The sequence below is a fragment of the Melospiza georgiana genome, chromosome 9 (genome assembly GCF_028018845.1).
Source record: "Melospiza georgiana isolate bMelGeo1 chromosome 9, bMelGeo1.pri, whole genome shotgun sequence".
NCBI classification, from domain to species: domain Eukaryota; kingdom Metazoa; phylum Chordata; class Aves; order Passeriformes; family Passerellidae; genus Melospiza; species Melospiza georgiana.
Window position 1 is genome coordinate 30,173,544 of NC_080438.1, and position 12,158 is coordinate 30,185,701.

The 12,158-nt window shown below is 48.3% G+C and overlaps 1 protein-coding gene across 1 annotated transcript in view; it reads left to right on the top strand.

Moving 5' to 3' along the window:
- Positions 1 to 12,158, top strand: part of CACHD1 (cache domain containing 1) — a 91,037-nt gene that overhangs the window by 59,815 nt on the left and 19,064 nt on the right. Inside the window, exons 7-13 of the mRNA XM_058030076.1 lie at positions 309 to 525; positions 4,561 to 4,710; positions 5,730 to 5,963; positions 7,540 to 7,689; positions 8,178 to 8,301; positions 8,779 to 8,896; positions 9,686 to 9,854. Of these exons, the coding sequence (XP_057886059.1) occupies positions 309 to 525; positions 4,561 to 4,710; positions 5,730 to 5,963; positions 7,540 to 7,689; positions 8,178 to 8,301; positions 8,779 to 8,896; positions 9,686 to 9,854 (1,162 nt within the window). The remainder of the gene's footprint in view (positions 1 to 308; positions 526 to 4,560; positions 4,711 to 5,729; positions 5,964 to 7,539; positions 7,690 to 8,177; positions 8,302 to 8,778; positions 8,897 to 9,685; positions 9,855 to 12,158) is intronic.

Here is a 12,158-nt window from a genome sequence, read left to right on the forward strand (position 1 = left end):
CATTTTGTTTCTCAGCCTCTTCTTTCTTAATGTAGCACAACTTATGTCTTAGTAACCTTGATAATCCCACAGGCTTCTGGTAAGAATAACTAAAAAACAGTTTTGCTGGAGCACACTGTGGCCTGAGCTGTTCAAGCGCATTGCTCCACCTCCAGGGGAGGTGATCCCATGGAACCTTTTCCTCGTGGAACCTCCTCCCCATGGAACCTCCTCCCCATGTAACCCCTTCCCCATGGAATCTCTCTCTTCCCCACGGAACCTCTCTCTTCCCCATGGAGCCCCTTCCCCACGGAGTCTGTTCCCGGCAGATCTCGGTGCTGACGGTGGCGGACACGGTGCGCACGTGCTCCCTGGACCAGTGCTACAAGACCTTCCTGTCCCCTGCCACCAGCGAGACCAAGAGGAAGATGTCCACCTTTGTCAGCAGCATCAAGGCGTCTGACAGCTCCACGCAGCACGCCCTGGGCTTCCAGAAGGCTTTCCAGCTCCTGCGGAACACCAACAACGGCACCCGGCTCCAAGGAAGTAAGGCAGCCTCTCGTGCAGGCCGGGCTGTTCCAGGGCCTTGCCATGTTTGCTCATTCCACATCCTCACTTTGGCAGAGCCCAAGTGTGTTCAATAGGAACAGAAACGTGCTCCATCCCCATTTTTGTTTTAAGGAGCATATCCTTGGGCTGCAGTCCACGTGAGGGCTGTGGGATGTGTCCATTCTCCATGAGGGGCTGTGGGATGTGTCCATCTCCATGAGGGGCTCTTGGATGTGTCCATTCTCCATGAGGGGCTGTGGGATGTGTCCATCTCCATGAGGGGCTGTGGGATGTGTCCATCTCCATGAGGGGCTGTGGGATGTGTCCATTCTCCATGAGAGGCTCTTGGATGTGTCCATTCTCCATGAGGGGCTCTTGGATGTGTCCATTCTCCATGAAGGGCTGTGGGATGTGTCCATCTCCATGAGGGGCTGTGGGATGTGTCCAATCTCCTCATGAGGGGCTGTGGGATGTGTCCATTCTCCATGAGGGGCTGTGGGATGTGTCCATTCTCCATGAGGGGCTGTGGGATGTGTCCATTCTCCACGTGAGGGCTGTTGGATGTGTCCATTCTCCATGAGGGGCTGTGGGATGTGTCCATCCTCCACGTGAGGGCTGTTGGATGTGTCCATTCTCTGTGGTGGTGTTCACAGGGGTCCCAGGATGAGGGAAGAGATGAGAATGTTGACTCCATGTTTCAGAAGGCCGGTTTATTATTTTATGATATATATTACATTAAAACTATACTAAAAGAATAGAAGAAAGGATTTCGTCAGAAGGCTTGAAAACAATAGGAATGGGATGATAATAAAATCTTGTTACTGACCACACAGTCCAGACAGCTGGACTGTGATTGGCCATTAATTACAAACAACCACATGAGCCCAATCACAGATGCACCTGTTGCATTCCCCAGCAGCAGATCACCATTGTTTGCATTTTGTTCCTGAGGCCTCTCAGCTTCTCAGGAGAGAAAATCCTAAGGAAAGGATTTTTCATGAAATGTGTCTGTGACAATTCTCCACGTGAGGGGCTGTGGGATATGTCCATTCTCATTTGTGTCTCTTGCTGCCTTGCCTTTCTTTTGAACTGAAGGAGGAGAATGCAGGATTGACCTGTGTGATAGCTGAGTTATTTCCTCAGTCTGTATGGGGGGGCCTTTCCAGGAAAACTGCAGCTTCTGCAGGTTCATTTAATGAGTGCTGGCACATTTGCATAGGGATGATGTGCCTTACTGGAATCCTGGGGAAGTGGGTCCCCTTGCTTCCCAGGAAAATGAGGCTTTGAGGATACCAATTATGGGTGATGTCTTTATCCTTCCCCTCCTCAAGACTGGGGCTTTTCTGGGTGTTTTTTGTAGTGATGATGTGGTGAAAGACATGAAAAGATGGATGTGAAAGTGGGTGGCAGATTTGCTTGCCTGGAAGCTGTGGAAGGCAAACCCTGTGCCCTGGGTGCTCCTTGGGTTTGAGTAAGGCTGGCAGTGCCAGGGCAGGGTTGAGAAGGGAGGGAGCAGCCCATCTCCATCAGGATGCTGGGATTATGTAACTCAGCTCCCAGCCCTGGCCCTGTGCCTGCTCCAGTGAGAGCAGAGCCTGCAGTGTCCCAAAGGGCACCAGCTCAGAGCCTGTGAGAGCCAGAGAGAGAGGAAAAGGCCAGGAGTTGAAGTGCTTTGGAAAGAATGAGGAAATACCCCCCATTCCACGTGACTTTCCCTCGGTTTATGGAATGGTGCTGTTGCTACCAAAGGCACAGCCAGTTCCTGAGCTTCAGGCCATTGGCACAGGGAGATTTCGTGTGACTGGACAAAGGGTAAGGTTGGCAAGGGCAGGATTTTACCATCCTCTGGCAAAATGATGGCAGGGGAGCAACTCCAGCAAATGCAGAATGAACAGTGCAGGGCGGCTGCAGCTGGCTGGGATAAGATGAATTTGTCACCAGGATTTATTCCAAGAACATCAGCTGAGGAGTCTTGGAGCATCCTCCTGCATTTCCCCATCCCTGGAAGTGCCCAAGGCCAGCTTGGACAGGGCTTGGAGCACCAGGGATGGTGGGAGCTGTCCCTGCCCAAGGCAGGGGTGGGATGAGATGAGCTTTAAGGTCCCTCCCAACCCAAACCATTCCAGGATTCCATGTTTTTATGTCTGGCACTGTTTTATGTTTGGAAGTTTTGACATATTCATTTTTCACTAGGTTTCATATCAAGCAACTATTTTGGGGCACAAGCACAGAAAGTTAAAATGCAAATGCTTTGGATTTAGGTTTTGTCTCCATGTGGAAGATTGTGAAGATCTAACGTGTTTATGATGAATTTCAGAATTCCTGGGGTGAGACACAATAGGTTTGAGAAGAGGATGTTTATAAAGCATGTCTCATTTTCTTGTAAATAATCTTTTCATCTTTTTAAAAAAAGAAAAACAAATCTAGCAAAAAAAAAAAAATCCTTCATTTCACTGTTAATTTTCTAACATCCTGTTCCCGGAGAACAATGTGTGGGTGTGTCAGGGAAGCTGTTGAGATACAGCCTCAATCCCAAATTCACACTGGCACAGCCAGAAGGGAGCTGCTGGTGTGAGGTGGGAGAATTGTGGTGTTCAACACATCTGGATTTTCTGCTCCAGGTCCCACTGCAGTCCTGCTCAGCACATTCTCATCCCACAGGGTGACAGGATGCTCCAAAAGCTGCCTGCTCTGGTCCCTCGTGCAGATTTAGGACTGGCTCTTGTTGCTCCATTTAGGCTGCAGCACCATGCCTGGCTGCAGATAGAATATCTCTGCTGTAGCCTAGGAAACACAGCAACAATTTTCCTTTAACTCCACCCAAAGCTGCTTTTATACCTGGCTTTGCTTTCTTTCCTTACAGAAAACTAAGGTAGGAATTCCCCCAAATTAACAGCACCTCCTATCAGTGTCAAAATCTGGTTCTGGCTGAAATTCTGGTCAAACCATGAGGACAAAAATGTGCAAGTGGAAGCACTGATACCTGTTTAATAAATCAGTACAGCAAATCCACCAAAAATCCAGGAGAAACAAGCAAGTTGGGATGTGACAATGCCAGCCCAATGCTCTGCATTTCCTGTGGGTGATTTTGATCTGTATGTTCATTATAAACACAAACCACTCTCAATGCCAAGATAAAAGTGATGGAACAGGTTGGGGAGTCAGCACAGGGCTGTGGATTGTTGTGTTCAAAGGCTTTGGGGCAGGACGTTGGCCAGGAGCATCCTCAGCCTGAAAAACGTGTTCATGGGAAAGTGTGAGGGGCCAGGCCACATTCCAGAGAATTCACAGAATTCCCAAGCTTTCTGCTCTGCCCTGCTCCATGGAGGGTGTCCTGTGCAGCTCCAGGCCTTGGGATTGCAGGGGGGAAGGAGAACAGAGGGGCAGGAGATGAAAAGTGCAGGATTTGGCCTTGTGGAGCCTTTTCCATGGAATTGGAGCAGCTGCTGGATCTGTGTGCTCCTGTCTGGAGGCAGCCAAGCTCCTCGCCTGGGAGGAGTCCTTAGTGCCTAAGGAGAGCTCAGAGGGACTGGGGACAAGGATGGAGGGACAGGATACAGGGAATGGCTCCCACTGCCAGAGGGCAGGGATGGATGGGAGACTGGGAATTGGGAATTGTTCCCTGGGAGGGTGGGGAGAGGCTGCTGGAATTCCCAGATATGCTGTGGCTGCCCCTGGATCCCTGGCAGTGCCCAAGGCCAGGCTGGACAGGGCTTGGAGCACCTGGGACAGTGGAAGGTGGGACTGGATGGGGTTTAAGGTCCCTTCCATCCCTCCCAAACCATTCCAAAGCCAGAAGGTGCCTGTGGGGTTTGCTCAGGAGAGCAAGCCCCGTGCTCCTGGGTGGCCAGCAGGAGTTTGGTGAGTGCCAAGAGTGAAACTTGAACCCCAAAGCTGGAATCCGTGTGGCCGCAGCGTGTTCATCCCCTGGAGGGGCTGTGGATCCCTGGGAGAAGCTGCTGTGAGCAGATTCCAGGGCTCTCAGCACAAGAGTTAAATCCTGATGCACTTTGTGCTGTGATTGTGTTTCAGATACTGACATGGTCATCATTTATCTCTCGGCTGGGATCACATCAAAAGAGTCCTCAGAAGATGACAAAAAAGCCACTCTGCGTGTCATCAACGAGGAGAACAGCTTCCTCAATAACTCAGTGATGATCCTCACTTATGCCCTCATGAATGGTGAGAGATGCTTCTGATTTCCAGGCCATAAAATTCCCTTCCTGGCACAGCACAGCTCCTTTATTAAACTCATCCCAGGGTAATTCCAGGCCTTACTGGGAGCAGTTTGTTCATGGATTTTTGGCACATTTAATCCAGAAGCTGCATCCAGATGTTGTTACTTTGTGTTTATAGCTGTGCCACTCTATCTTTGTGTATCCCAGTGCAGCTGCAGGGATATACAATATTGTGGCCTGGATTGTCCAGACTGAGGTAAATTTGTTAATTATTGCAACTGCAAACCTTCCTGGGGGCTTCCAGGGGCAGCAAGCTGGGACTAAGTGTGACTTGATCAGCCAGGGAGGGTGAATGGGAGATCAAACCAAATCTGAAATGGTAACCCAGCTTTGGTAACCTGGGAACTAACCTGAGAGTGAAGTTAAACATGAAGATCACCCACGCATTTTCCAAAAAAGCATTTTCAGCACGAAGGCAGTTTGTTGTATTACTGAAAATAGCCAAGGAAGTGAATGCTCTACCCAATGTATGATTTGGTTGTAAATTTAAATGTTCATTTGAGACTGGGGCGTGCAAAAGGCTTTGATTTGTGTGCAGGAGTTGAGCCTGGGACTTGAGTGAAGTGTGAAACTGGAATGATTCAGCTGGAGAACAAAGGCTGTTATCTGCAGGGCTGAGGATTGCTCCTGGTCCTGCCTGTGGGCGAGCCACCGTGGAGAACAAAGAGCTGTCCTGTGGATTTATGGGGCACACTGCTCTTTGCTCCCCGGGCTTTGTTTAAAGGGGGGATGTGAACAGCGTGGCAAATCTTTTGCACTGTGCAACAGCAGGAGAGAGGCAATCTCTTTAAATTTGGTGTTAGTAATTAATTTTCTTCTAGCCAATCTTTAAGCACTGAAATAAAATATGGAATTTTCAGTGCTGCGATACAGAGCGTGGATCATTCCTTTGGAGCAGGGGGCAGGAGCCTGGATGGGAATGGAGCTGTTTGAGCAGTTTGCCTGTGTTGTGTGTCCCTGCAGAGGGGGTGACGGGGCTGAAGGAGCTGGCCTTCCTGCGGGACCTGGCTGAGCAGAACTCGGCCAAGTACGGCGTGCCCGACCGCAGCGCCCTGCCCGTCACCAAGGGCAGCATGATGGTCCTCAACCAGCTCAGCAACCTGGAGACCACCGTGGGCAGGTTCTACACCAACCTGCCCAACAGGATGATCGACGAGGCCGTGTTCAGCCTGCCCTTCTCGGATGAGATGGGGGATGGTGAGTGCTGCCCTTGGCTTTGGGGTAAAACCATCAGAGATCGGGTTCTCTTTGCTTTCATGTCCCCAGATACATGTAATCCTGTGTCGTAGCTGAGATGGAGACAATGCAAATGCACTCCATTTTCAGAAGGATTGAAATTGTTTTTATTATGGCATGCACATTTTTTATACATTTTTACAAAACTCATCGGTTTATGCTTTACTCATTGGTCACGAGACAAAGTGCTCATTGGAATAGTTGCAGGTTTCTCTTATTTATCCTTCTTTCTCTCTTGGTTTCTATGTCAGCAACCTTGGTAGAAAATTCTTTCAGGGGTGAACATGGGTCCTCTTACCAAACTTCTCTCTGGCTCTCAGAAGTCACTGTAAAACCTGTTCCACAATCCTACAAGATTTTGGTTCGAGGCGTGTTTCCAAGCCTTGCTGTCTGTAGCATTTTCATCTGCAGGAGGTTTAGTTGTGAAAAAAGTGCTAACAAGACATGGAGTTGACAGATTTAGTTTGGATTCTTGTGGTGAAATTTGTTCCTCTGTATGAATACATAGGAACAAATAATCCATAATTTAATCTGTGGAGAGGAATTCTTTGTACTGGAGGGAGATAGGTTGGAATGGCATCCATGTCAGCCCTGTGTAAGAGCAGGATAAAAGCAGCCTTGCAAATGGCACGAGGAGAGATTGTTAATTATTGTTAATTATTGTCCCAAGCTGGCCACCCTCCCTTCTTTGGCTTCAGCACATCTGGACTGTCCTGAGACCCAAACTGAATTTAAGGCTGTCCCTGAGGAAATCTGGGTCTGAGCTTTTGCTCCCTCCCTCAGTGATCAAACTCTGTTCCTGCTCTCTCCCAAAGGGAAAATGGGAGCAGCAAAGGATTGGGAATGACGCAATAGATGGGTTTGTCTTACAGGCATTTCAGAGTGTATTTAAAGGCTTGTACATGCAAATGAGTTTTATATTGGGGTGAGGGAAGAGCTGCTGAGTTTCCAAGCTCAGAAAAAAGGAGTAAGAAAGTGTTGCAGAGTTCTCACCTCAGGGATGAGATCAATCCCAAACTGTTGGGTAATTATGGATATGATTCCCAGCACAGTGACAATTCTGGGATTTAGTTAGGCAGAGATTTAATATTCTGATTATGCATTAGATGAGAAACAACTCATCCCAACTGTTGCTTTACAAGGGCAAAGTAATTTCCTTCTTCTTCCATCTTATTTTTTAATGGCCTTAAATTTTGTTGAAGGAAGAGAATACTCTGTTGACTTTTCACACAAATTTATTTTATATCTATAAGGAATCCACTTGGAGACTGACAACCTCTCAAACATCAGTTGTGGTGTGTGTTCTAATAAACTGATGAATATACTTCAGGTCACTATCAGGAACACAGGTTAATTAGAGAGAATTGCTGACAACAGCCAGACACAACAGAAACCCTGCTGAGCTTCCCTGGCCACATTCCAGCAAGGAATAGATACAAAATTTAATTGTGTAGCATCTCAAAATGCTCTGTTTCCTCTCAAAATAATGACCCACAGGGTATTTCTGATGGTTTTGTGGTGTTTCTCTCCCTCCAAGGCCTGATAATGACTGTCAGTAAACCCTGCTACTTTGGGAACCTCCTGCTGGGAATTGTTGGAGTAGATGTCAACCTTGCCTACATCTTGGAAGATGTCACCTATTACCAGGACTCCTTGGGATCCTACACCTTCCTCATTGATAATAAAGGTAATTTTGACTCAGATCATCTCCTCTAGTCCCACTGAGCTCGTGAGCCACCAATTCTGAATTCTCACATTTCTGAGTAATGAGTGATAATGTTTATTAAAAGTTTAATTGCACGTTGTTGGTTAGTTCTGCCTGAATGTTGCTGGAGATTTTAGGTGGATCCATGACTTGAAACTTCTGTCCTGGGGTTCTGATTTGGAAACTCTTGCTGTGGGGATTTCCTACACCTGTGCCATCCAAGGTTTTCTGGGAAAGAGGGAGAACTGCTGTTAATGTGCTCTTTCCCTGTGATCCAGCTTATTGTATTGCTGAATTTTTCAAGCTGCTTTTCATTTGCAACCCCTTTGATGACGAGATTGTTTGGTCACTGCCATCCTTGCCAAAATTCTATGTAATTACTGTATATTTGTTTTTCTCTCTAAAATACCTCTCCCTGGGCCCAGTTTTGCAATGCATCCCACGTTTGGGGCTGTGTGTTTGTTTTTTAGGGTACACTCTGATGCACCCCTCCCTGACCAGGCCCTACCTGCTGTCTGAGCCTCCCCTGCACACAGACATCATCCACTACGAGAACATTCCCAAGTTCGAGCTGGTGCGCCAGAACATCCTCAGGTAAGGAATGGATGCAGCACTGGGAATATTTCTAGAGGAATTTAAGAGTATATAAGGTAAAATTCCTTTTCCTACAATATCTGGATCCTTGGATGGATTTTTTTCCCCATTAGCAATTCTGGTTTGATTTTTCCTCCCAACTTTTTCAGTTGTCGTTTGTGTTGTGGTGTTTCCCAGCTGATCTGGGGAATATTCCTGCTAATCTCTCTCTTCCCTGTCAGGAAGGTTTCCCACTATTTGGTCTGGGTTTTTTCTTTATGCTTTGCCTATTCTGAGAATTTTTAAGCTGAAAATGTGAGGGTACAGAAGTGCATTTGCAGCACACACAGAGGCTTTCCTTCACCAAGCACAAATAACAGTTAATTCCTTCAATTCTTATGATAATTACATAAACACACAATAGAAGGATTTTGCTGAAGTCCTAACAGTTTTGCTCAGTGTTTAATAAACTGCTGGGTGTTTTATCTGCCCCTGCAGCATTCCCTTGGGCAGCCAGATCATCACAGTTCCTGTGAACTCCTCGCTGTCCTGGCACGTCAACAAGCTGAGGGAAATCGGGAAAGAAGCCTACAATGTCAGCTATGCCTGGAAAATGGTGAGGACAACAAGTGTGGGGTGGCACAGGGGGAATTCATGGCTCTGCTGCTGTCCTTCCTTCAGTCTGGGAATGTCTGATCACTAATCTCAGCCCTGGGGTTAAAATGGAATCTGAGGTTAAACATAATCCAGGTGAATTCACCGATGCCAGCAAGAATTTGTGCCAACAAACTCAAGAAGGCACTTGTGGATCATTTCACAGTATTAAGTTAAATCCAACCTAAAGGATTAAGCTGAGCAGTTTTAAGATATTAAATCTGTCATTGTTTAACAGAAATTCACATAAGAAGGTGTCTGGAGTTGATTTTCTAAGATTGTAACAATGCATTTAATACCAAACTCCCTTTGTAGAGCAGCTGGGACACTCTAAGGTTTGCTGCTCTGGTGTAATTTAGAGTCCTTAAAACACCCAAACCAGTAAAACATGTGGCACATGCAGCACACAATTGAGAGTGGAAATAATAAAATCTTGCATTTGAGAGTTAATTTGTCTGTACTCTCCATAAAGGTAACACCAGTGTGTGTCCAGCAGCTGGAAACCTGCAGCCTCTCCTCTGTTAGTGACAAAACATAACCATGAAACAGTGTTAGAATTAAAAATTATTGCTAATTAAGCAACAAAATGAAAGTCTTGTTTGGTTTTCAGGAAAAAAAAATTACAGTGTTTTTATTTTCTGTGTTAACTGTGGCAAAATTTATTTTGTAGAACTCAGTGGTTCTGAAACACAGAAATTCTGTTCACCCCCCACCCTTTGGTTCTGTTTGGTGACAGGCTGGTGTTTTGCAGGTGCAGGACACGTCCTTCATCCTGTGTGTGGTGGTGATCCAGCCAGAAATTCCCGTGAAGCAGCTGAAGAACCTCAACACCGTCCCCAGCAGCAAGCTGCTCTACCACAGGCTGGACCTGCTGGGCCAGCCCAACGCCTGCCTGCACTTCAAGCAGCTGGCCACCCTGGGTAGGGCTCTGCCAGCCTGGCCTGGCCACCTCAGCTTGGAAACACCTCCAGGAGCCAGTGCCAGCTGTGCCCAATCCCCAGCTTGTGCCCAGCCCGGAGCTCTGAGTGCCACCTCCAGGGATGGGCACCCGAACCTCCCTGGGCAGTTCCACCCTCTCCATGGGGAAATTCCTGCTGATGCCCTGCCTGAGCCACCCTGGCACTGTCACAGCTCCTGTGTGTTTCTGTGGAGTGTGGCAGCTCAGTGCCACCTCCAGGAATGGGCGCTCCAACCTTCCCTGGGCAGTTTCACCCTTTCCACGGGGAAATTCCTGCTGATGTCCAACCTGAGCTCCCCTGGCACTGTCACACCTCCTCTGTGTTTCTGTAGAGTGTGTCAGCTCAGTGATGCTCCAGGGATGGGCACCCAAACCCCCCTGGGCAGTTCCACCCTTTCCATGAGGAAATTCCTGCTGGTGCCCACCCTGAGCCACCCTGGCACTGTCACAGCTCCTGTGTGTTTCTGTAGAGTGTGGCAGCTCAGTGCCACCTCCAGGAATGGGCGCTCCAACCTTCCCTGGGCAGTTCCACCCTTTCCATGGGGAAATTCCTGCTGGTGCCCACCCTGAGCCAGCCTGGCACAGTCACACCTCCTCTGTGTTTCTGTAGAGTGTGGCGGCTCAGTGCCACCTCCAGGAATGGGCACCCAAACCCCCCTGGGCAGTTCCACCCTTCCATGAGGAAATTCCTGCTGGTGCCCACCCTGAGCCACCCTGGCACTGTCACACCTCCTCTGTATTTCTGTAGAGTGTGGCAGCTCAGTGCCACCTCCAGGAATGGGCACTCCAACCTTCCCTGGGCAGTTTCACCCTTTCCATGAGGAAATTCCTGCTGGTGCCCACCCTGAGCTCCCCTGGCACTGTCACACCTCCTCTGTATTTCTGTGGAGTGTGGCAGCTCAGTGATGCTCCAGGGATGGGCACCCGAACCTCCCTGGGCAGTTCCACCCTTCCATGAGGAAATTCCTGCTGGTGCCCACCCTGAGCCACCCTGGCACTGTCACACCTCCTCTGTGTTTCTGTAGAGTGTGGCGGCTCAAAGGAAAGCTCTTCTCACAAAACATGGGAAATACTCTTCCCTTGAGAAGGTTTTATTTCCAAGGCTGATGTTCTGATCAGGTTTTGCCTTCTCACAGCTCTCCTTGGCCACTGTGGCCTGCTCAGTGCTGAGCTCCAGGATCACAGCAGAGCCTGAGCTGAGTCCCAGGGGGATCCATGGAGCTCTGCAGGGAAGGCCCACCCAGGGGTTGAATCCATAACTTTGCTGCCATCAGCACCAGGTTTTAACCAACAGATTCACTTCCTGCAGGATGAATGAGTGAGGTGCTGCTCAGAGGAGGGGATGAATGCCCTGGGGGTCCAGCAGGGTCGCTGGCAGCGCAGTGGGACCATGGAGGTGTCTCACCAAGCTCAACCCAAGTCCTCTCCTGGCTCTGAAGCACCTCCCTGAGCAGTACCAGAGTAGGATAAGTCCCAGCCAGTTGTGCAGGACTCTGCTGCTCTTTTGCCCTGGATTCATGGGAGTTTTGCACTGCCAGAAGCATTGAATGCCTTCAGAGGCAGAGGCTGAGCCTGCTGGGGAGAAGGAGAGCTTCAGTGCTCTGATGGTTTCCAGACCCTCCTCACCTGCTGCAAAACTCTCAGGTTTTGATAGGCTAAAGTGGCTCTGCTCTTCCTGACTGATTTCAGACATTGCTGGGGAAAAGGGAGAATCTCCATGGCAGTTCCAGTCTGGGAAGGATGGAGAACTTAAAACCCAGAAATATCCCAAGAACAGAGGGGTTTTACATAAACATCCTACACTGCAAGCTGTAATATTTAGGTATAGCCTTGGGAGGTCCCTAAAATCTCTACTATGAGAAATTCTGAATTAAATACTTCTGCTTGTAGCAGGGTTTGAAGGTCTCATGGTGAATTAGTGGCACAATTGTGGATTTTTCTTAGCTCCTTGGAGCCCTGCAGAATAGCTCAGTGAGATCAGACTGGAGGAGGGACCTGACAAACCTGTGGAAATTGCTTTGCCAGTTGTTTAAAACACAGGGATTTTTTGTTGATGTTGTTTAATGTGCTGCCTAATCATGATTATCTTATATCCAGAAAGATATAAATGGAGAATATCCCAAAAATGCAGTACTAAGCTGTCAAGTGGAAAAACTTCATGCAAAGCAAAATCTGAATATTTGCTCTGGGAAGCAGATGAGGGGCTGGAGTAGAAGTTTGGAAGTGGGGACTGCAGCACATGTGTGGGGATGTGTTTGAGAGGAAT